This window comes from Oreochromis niloticus, linkage group LG3 (assembly GCF_001858045.2).
Source record: "Oreochromis niloticus isolate F11D_XX linkage group LG3, O_niloticus_UMD_NMBU, whole genome shotgun sequence".
Taxonomy (NCBI): domain Eukaryota; kingdom Metazoa; phylum Chordata; class Actinopteri; order Cichliformes; family Cichlidae; genus Oreochromis; species Oreochromis niloticus.
Genome location: NC_031967.2, coordinates 8,048,490 through 8,057,220, shown reverse-complemented (window position 1 = coordinate 8,057,220; position 8,731 = coordinate 8,048,490). Strand labels below are relative to the sequence as shown.

Sequence of the window (8,731 nt, the reverse complement as noted above, 5' to 3'; positions counted from 1 at the left end):
AACAGAAGACGGCAGCACTGCATGTACATGCATGTACAAGCCGCTGGTAAACCCCGAAGAAGAAGAAACAGTGTCCGGCATTGTATCTGGTTTCTGGTACAGATCGGGTAGTGGCAGGGCCACATCCTTCAGAGATTTAAGAAAGAATTTAGACACTTTTTAACTCATTGATGCTGCAGTGTTCGTTTGACTTTGGGACCTGAAGAGACGGAGTTTAGGACCCAGATTACTCCCAGATTTATGAGTGCCTTAGTCCAACAAATATGGCAATAACAACGGCCCGCTTGCTTTTTCTACAAAAAAATCTGCTTTGTTGTGTATCTGACGGACAAACACCAAACCAGCTCCACATTACTGAAGTGGAACCATTTTTACAAACTAATTCTGGTTCATCCGTTTCACTCAACGATCTGCTTTCTCCCTTCTCATTCTCCGTTGCTGCCATGCTTTTTCGGCCATGTGTGTATGAAAACAGAGGCAATGCGCATGCGCGTTTTACCCATATTCTATCGCGATATTCCATTTTCTTATCGTTGCCTAACATTGTACCGGTATTACCGTGAACGGTATAATATGGCCCAGCCCTAGTGGCAAGCGGTACTATGGCATGCAGGCTTTCACATGAAAACAGTCACACAGCGATAAAAAGACACACAAATAATGGCAAGAAGCTGTTGTATTATTAACTTTAGTCGCCAGTCGCATGACAGCCACGGGAAGCCGACGGGTAAAGAGATCGGTTTTTATCGGATTACGTCATGGAAGAGAAATTGTTCAAGCCATGTTTCCGAAGTAACAAGGAGCTGACCGACGGCCTGGATTGCAGCCATTTGAAGACCAAATATAACGTTGCAGAACACTCCAGCTCACATGTTAGTCTGCTCCAAGCATTCCCACAAAGGTCAGTGTTTTGTAGTAGTTAATACGTCATTTTTCATAACATAATTGTCCACTAAAGGCTGATTGCCCTCCTCCAGGCTTGTACCCGTGGCTTCATGCCCTGGGGTGGGGGTTGGGTTGTTCTCCTCCCCTGCACTCCATCCTTTTGTTCATATTCCAAGATTATTTTTCTATATGTATTCTTACCCCCTAGCAAACGCCATATTATAATATTGCAAGCAATCACAAACTCTACAGTCTCTCTAACTTCAATGTATAGTAAGCAATCTATTATTCTCACCAGAGAAAAACTCAACATAAACTAAAACCACATCAAAGTTAGCTTCGTGCTTACCTTTAGATGAGCCCACAAACGAGAGAACTCTGTGATTAAGCTAGAAGCCTTTCCAAACACAGTTAACAGATCAGGAAGCTGAGACACACGTGGTTCGCGCTGATCTCAGCTACAATCCAAGAGACAACGGTGGGTAGATCGATGCAGATATCGATTGAAAAGTAGGTAGTTGTATATGATCCTGTAAGTTTACTACTTTACTCCCGTTTCACGAAAAAGCAGCTCTCTCTGCTCGAGTCCTCTCCAGCCCCCAAAAGCCAGCGCACACACTCTCCTCCGCCCCCTTTACCCAGCTCTGCAGCAATTTGTTGCTGTGCGGTCACGTGACTCAGCTGCACAACTTAATCACGTGGTGTGTTATTTCAAAATTAGCGCGCTTCGGGATTGACGGCATGCCGCAATGCATTGTGGGTAGTGGTGTGCGATACTGCATATTTTGGTATCGATCTTCTGCTTTTCTTTTCATTCCAATTAAAATTATTACACTCTTGGAAATGATGATAATAATATTTCCACTGTGGGATTTCCACGCATCAGAAGTAACACTTCTACATGCTGTTAATAAATATCACTGTACCTCGCTCTTGTTTTGAGATTTTTGGGCTCATACCTTTTTTTGAATAATTAATGTTTGGGTTTTTGTCACCATTTCTTTTGGATATTTAGGTTGTCAGCATTGTTTATATATTACTTTCTAGTGACTTAGCTTATTATCCAAGTCTTGCATTCAAGGTTTGTGCCTACAACCTAGTGTAACAGGGTCATAAATCACATTGTTATAATTACCCAAAATGTGTTCTAAACCCCCAAACCGTTCCTTTTATACCTGACTTTTAGGACCTCCAAGCCTGTAGTTATGTTCATTATCAGTTAGAGCCCCTCCTCATTCTTTTCTTCTTCTTCTTTGGTGCAATCCTATAAATACAGTGTACCCCTTTTGCCTCTCCCCTTTTCTACAATTCCCCTGTGGGAGAGGTGGGTGTCATTTCTTTCCAACACTTTAAAACACACATATAATGCATACCTGGATGTTTCTGATTGTGATTTTAGTTCAATTATTGTCATTATTAAGCCTGTTTTTGTTAGATGTTATAAGTGTGTAGTATGTGTGTATCATAAATGTGTTTTAGGCGCCATAAATGCTAGCATGAATATATACTCCTTGCTAGCTTGGAAGTTGTGGTGGGTTGAGCTAACCCTCTTCCCCACTGTTTGTATTTGGTCGTAGGAGCTGGAGTGGGCAAATTATTTACTTGGAGGTCTTTCTTTCTTTTACCTTTTTTATCAGGTATGTCAGATTTCATGTTGTTGTTTTTGTTTTATCTTATGTCAAATATGTTACGTGTAAATGCATACTTTCTGTTTAATGTAAAAATAAATGCCAGCCCTTTCCTACAATTCCCCTGTGGGAGAGGAGCTGGAGTGGGCAAATTATTTACTTGGAGGTCTTTCTTTTACCTTTTTTATCAGACACAATGCAGAATCACACCGGTTACACTAGCAACAAATTTTGGGCCCCACAAAATTTACTGCTTAAAACGAACTATTATGGATTTCAACATCTTATTTGTTTTTCATATGTACTTATTTTCAGTGATATCTTTTAGAGCAGGAAATCAAACAGGTGTATAATTTTTTTCTGTCTCTATTGCCATATTTTTCAAGAAACCCATATTTCACAACAGCATAATAAAACAGGAAATTCTGCTTTGCCACCCAAATATTTTTAGTGGCCCCCATATGGTAGCCTCTATGAAAAAAATCTATCTGGAGGTGCAACTGGGGGTATGATCAGAAACATTATTTCAGTAACTCCAGGGCCCAGCCCAAATGGTTCCGGTTCATAGAAAATGGGGCTGGTGTCACATTGAAATGGAACGCGGCCCTTCTGTGGAAGAAAGGTAACAGGAGCAATGGGACGTCCCACACTATAAAATCTAATTAGTTCACAGAACTCAAAAAAACAATGCAAATTCATTGCCTCAAAAAATTGAGTAAAGTTTTACTTAAGATAATTAAGTTAGGGCAACTTACTCATTTTGAGTACACTGTACAACCTTGTTAGTTCCCAGAACTCAAAAAAACTATGCAAACTCGTTGCCTCAAAAAAACAAAGTAAAGCTTACTTAAGTTGACTTTTAGGACAACTTGTTCATTGCAAGTCTGCAGTATTAAGAATAACTTGATATTTCTGACTGTACAATACTAATTGTTTACCTACTGACAAACATTTCAAGCTCAACAAATGAAAAAACAATTTGTGGTAACCTGAATATGATTAGAAATAATTAACAACACTTTTTGTAGTGATGTTAAAATCAGCCCAACTTTTATTTTCAAATGCAAAAAAAGTATAACAGCCAACATACTGGACATGTTCTCTTGAACAACAAACAATTATATTGCCATCACTGTTATAATCTTACAATGAAACAAAGTCTCAGATTTAATTATTCTGAAAATAAGCTTAGGCCTACCACAAGTTTGTTTTGTACTTACATTACTTATATAATCAAAATAAAATATTTATTTTTCTGTCACAAGTGCAGTCTCTGATTTAAACAACACATTTGTTTTTCATTCCAACACATGAGCTGGAATGTTGTAATATTTTAAGGATGGCTTGTTTCCAGTCCAGGCATTACTGCCTGAATGACTATCATGGATTGAGGTGATCCAAATGTAGGTGCAGAAGAAAGTCTTTAACTTCCCTTAAGTAGAGTGGCAGTGGATGTGGGTTGGAGATGCAATGAGCTTGAACCTGCAGGCGACCATCTTCACTGACCACACCATCTGTGACGGAGGACTCATCTCTCCTGGTGTCCTGCAAGCAAACAATCATATTTTTTGGAACACGAACTTAATTGCTTTCTTAAAACATTTTTTTCCCCTGCATTTGGTATAAAACAGACTCAAACTTAGACATCTCAGGCTCCCTCCCCACCGGAGAGGTGACATTCAATGTCCCAGTTGTCAGTCTGGATAGCTGTGACCACCACCCGACACACAATAATGTCATGAAAGCATCATTTTAAAAAGGGCTATGCAAACATGGCTAATAACTTTTATTCTAATGATGTGCAAAATGATTTGGGCACAAAACAAAGTTTGCTGTTAGAAAACCTGCAGACTTCACTAAATACAGTGTAGACCCTCTAAACTAAGTTTGGGGGATGTGATCTTTCAAGAAATGCAGACCAAACTGTTGTTGTTTGTTTACTTACACAGCATGTCTTGTAGAATTAACTGGAGTCACCAGCAACAGCATAGTGCAGTCATATCTCAAGTCTAATAACAGAAGACAGGAAAAGATCAGTACAGAAACTTCCTCAAACCAAAGCACAAATAAAACAATAAGTAAAACAGGCTGATCTAAAGTATGATTAAAGTTCAGCCTGATTAATATAAATGTCACTGACAATTGCTAATATATTGGAAAACCAAAATATTTACCACTGAGTTGATGTCTTTCTGTCCAACAGCAGGAGTGCTGGTCCCGAGCCTCAAAGACAGTAAGAAGCAAGCAGAGGGAGAAAAAACAGAACATTTTTTAGAACCTGATTTGATCCTTAATGGCTGTGCAGTCATAATAACTTAAAAGACAGAAGGTCAATGTAGATCCCATACAACCAAATTAGACTAACACATGTAGTATTAAAAACACCATCTACTACTGTGTCTGAATGTGTGGTATTGGCACTGTCAGTTTAGGCCTAAAGAGATATGTGTTTTAAAAAAAGACCACCTAATTTAAATATAATCATTACATGCTTGTTAAAAGTTAACTTCCAATATATAAAGTTTCTAATAAGCTTTTCCTCTTTTGATCTTTTTGTTTCCAGTCTCTAAGTTTTTAAGAACTTTTCATGTGAGTCTGCAGACACTGTCCACCCACAGCTGCAAATTACTAAATCTTAAACATAAAATAAAATAATTAGTAACATTACCCCAGCAGTGTAATGAGTCATGATGGGTAATGAGTAAGTCAGTGAGTAAAATAGCAAAGCATCACACAGATGCTGCAGACTTTTACAGACACTCTTGTTTTGAGATCTGGTGGCTGTGGAGGCCATTTAAGTTCAGTGAACTCCTTTTAATGTTCACTATAACAGTTTGAGATGATTTAAACTTTGGGACATGGAACTTTATCCTGCTTGAAACATCTGTCTGAAGGTGGGTGCACTGTGTTCATAAAGGGGTGGAGATGGTCAGCAGCAACACTCAGACAGGCAACGGCATTTAAATAACTGCTCAGATGGTCCTGAGTGATATAAAGTACATCAGCAACAGCAGCATGAACTATTGATACAAGGCAGGATGGATCCAGGCTTTCATGTCATTTTGTGCTAAGTTCTGACCCTAACATCTAAATGACACAGCAGAAATCAAGACCGATCAGCAGTTTATGAAATATTCAGACCAGCCTGTCTGGCACCAACAACCAAAATCACTTTAATTACTTTTCTTCCCCATCAGCAGGTCATCTTGAATAAAATTCAATGTGGAGCTGCTCTTTATCATAATCCTGTCATAAAATAATAACAATAATATTATAAAAACAATAAAAGTATTCAATACAAGAGACCTGAATGCTATAAATATTTTGTCTTCCACACCTCAGTTAGATCATGGTACTTTAATAAAAGTGTGTTTGTGGAAATGTGAAATTATTGTAATTCTTACTTTCGTCTGTGAAATTAACCCTGAAGTTTATAATTATATATATAATAAATGTATTCCACATATTTCATGTCTTTAATCTGCAACACAACAGACAACTTTGCAGTAAATCAGCTAAGGAAGTTTACTGTGAAAGGTTTTACAATGAATCAGCTGATCCTAAGTGAAACTGGAAGTGTTCACCCAGCAGTTTAAAAGGGCTGCGTGCTCCTGGACTGCATTCTCGCTTTGTTTCTTCCCTTGAGAAAGACATTTGTGTACAGCATTGAGAGATCAATTTGACTACAAATACTTCAGAAAGAAAACTGTTTTACAACATATCATGTTTATCAAGGGCTCATCTGCTTTATAAAGGTAAGTTTACAAGTAAGTCTAAACTTTGCTTTAAATTGTGATGTTATGTGCATATAAGGTAAGATCAAAACTAGTAAAAAAAAATTAATCCAGGATTTTCCAGCACCAACGGATAAAAGAAAAAATACTGACATTTTTTTTTAATTAAAAGGTTTAAACATCATCATTTATTTTCATTTTCTTTTAGTGACATCAATTAAATTTTTTTACATTTTCAATTATTCAACTGTAAATCTGAATGCTTTTTTTAAACTTGCGATTAAATTGACGAAATGGAAATTATCTTAATAGAAAAAGATAGTTAGAGAAAAGTTGTGAACACAGTCTATCATACATCATGAAATGGTGTGTTAGACTAATGTGTGCAGAAATGTAGGCCCACAGCTTTTGGAGCCCAGATCTGCACAGGAACCTGAAAACCATGTTCAGTGTTATAATGGCAGTTGTTTTTTTTTATTAAAGGAGAAGACAACACAGTTTCCTTTTCTTCTTTTTCAAAATGTGAGAAATAGTCTTTGGGCATAAAACATTTAATACTTGGCTATCTTTACTGTCAACAGAGAGAAGCTGAATTAAATCTTTACAGAGTCTCTAAAAGCGATGGAGGTAAAATAAATGAAAAAGATGTCCTCATTACATAATCTCTGTGTAATAATATATATTATTTGTGTGTGTGTTTCAAATAATTTGTCAAAAGAAAATCAATGATGAGGACTCAGTTTTTGAGCTGTACTGTGAGGAAGTAAATGACCCTCCATTAGCACCGTGCTCTACCTGCAAGACCTGTCACCACATTGTTACAGGAGGTAAAAATCTGATTTATGCTTTTCATTGTTCAACACTAAAATTTCACAATATCAAATGATGAGTAAAAAACATTGCTAATATCATCAATATTTCAATTATCATTATCATTATCACAGTTCCTTCTTGCTGCATGAAGACAACATCGTTTCATATCAGCAGTGAGTTGGTGCCTCAGCATTTGGATGCTCCTGCTGGTGAACTGGAGAGCTACATCATGACCAGCTGCAGTAAGTAAAAGAAAGAAAAATAGCCTCCAAAAGATTAATAATTCACAAAATGCAATTACAAATACATGGACGCAACGCGCACAGTGTAAAAAAAAAGAAAAAAAGAAAAAAAAAGCTTTATATGTAAATGGTTTCAAATTTCAAATGATTTTAAATCTTACGACTTCCATAATAATAATAATAATAATAATAATGATAACGATAATAATAATTATTAGCCTTTTTTGACTTCCTTCTTGGACTTTGGATACCTGGGTTTCTTCAGTAGAACTTTCTGATAGGTTTATAGCTTAACCCTATTTGCTGGAACGTTGAAGGCAATGTAATTACACAGCAAGCAAGACACGAGTAGGCAACATTCTTTATGTTTCTCGTGCACAGGAGAGAACTGGACAGGCGCCGTTCCTTCGCTTGACCCCAGTTGCTCTCGTCCGCTCCCCCGTAACACTGCTCTTTTATTGTGGTTACATGAATATGCATAGGGTCATTAACATATGACATCTTATATAGGTATACATGTGAACAAAGAATACCTTGTGTGTGTGTGTGTGTGTGTGTGTGTGTGTGTGTATGTGTGTATCTGTGTGTGGGGGTCAAACTGTGACCCCAGGAAGACTCCCCAGAGCCGTCCATCTAAACAAAAGGCACTTAGCCTAAAACAGTTTATCCTACCATAAAACAATAAGACAAGGTACGACCTCTCCCATGCTCTTAAAATGTGGGTGTGAAAGTCAGAGAGCTCTGGAATGCACACAAAGCTTGCAGACTATTAAGGATCAAACCTCTACCAATCTACACCTAATTATAAAACTCTAAGAATATATAAGTAGATATTTCTAAGCATAAATGACAATCACAATACAAATCTAACATTTCCCCCCTTTTGGCAAGTATGCTAGAAAAGTCCCCAGTTATGATCACCTCATGCCTGACAGTGTCAATGCAAACATTTTTATACTCAGCATATGTAAACGTATACAGTCTGACAAATTAGCAGTTGATTAGCAGTTATCCAATTTCTCATTGATCTCATCCAATGGTAAACTGCATCCTACAAGTGAACAAATGAATTGTTAATGGTCAAAAGAGAAATTAACATTTTCAAAAACACTCCAGCTTGGTTGTGCTCCTCTGCAAGACATGTAAATCACACGTCTCTCTGCAGAGTGGTTTAAGTTCTGCAGGGCGTCATAAATGTGTCTTCCAGTTGTTTCCATCACTGTTCATAGGATCAGAGTCCAAATGTATGTAGAATAGACATTCAAACATACCAGTTGAGTTTGTTGTTTGTCAACATCGTGAAAGCTGCAGACCTCTTCAGCACTCTAGTTTTATGGCCTCTACCAACCCCCATCACCTCACTTCAGGCCTCCGTCCCGTGGGGGATACATATCCTCCATTGTCCATCCTCTCAATCAATCAATCAATC

The 8,731-nt window shown here is 37.5% G+C and overlaps 1 protein-coding gene across 1 annotated transcript in view; it reads left to right on the top strand.

The window, feature by feature from the left end:
* Positions 1 to 6,880: 6,880 nt before the first annotated feature.
* The window catches only part of LOC109195270 (up-regulator of cell proliferation), a 33,054-nt gene continuing 31,203 nt past the window's right edge, over positions 6,881 to 8,731 (top strand). Inside the window, exon 1 of the mRNA XM_019347243.2 lies at positions 6,881 to 7,302. Within this exon, the coding sequence (XP_019202788.1) occupies positions 7,206 to 7,302 (97 nt within the window). The 5' untranslated portion in view covers positions 6,881 to 7,205. The remainder of the gene's footprint in view (positions 7,303 to 8,731) is intronic.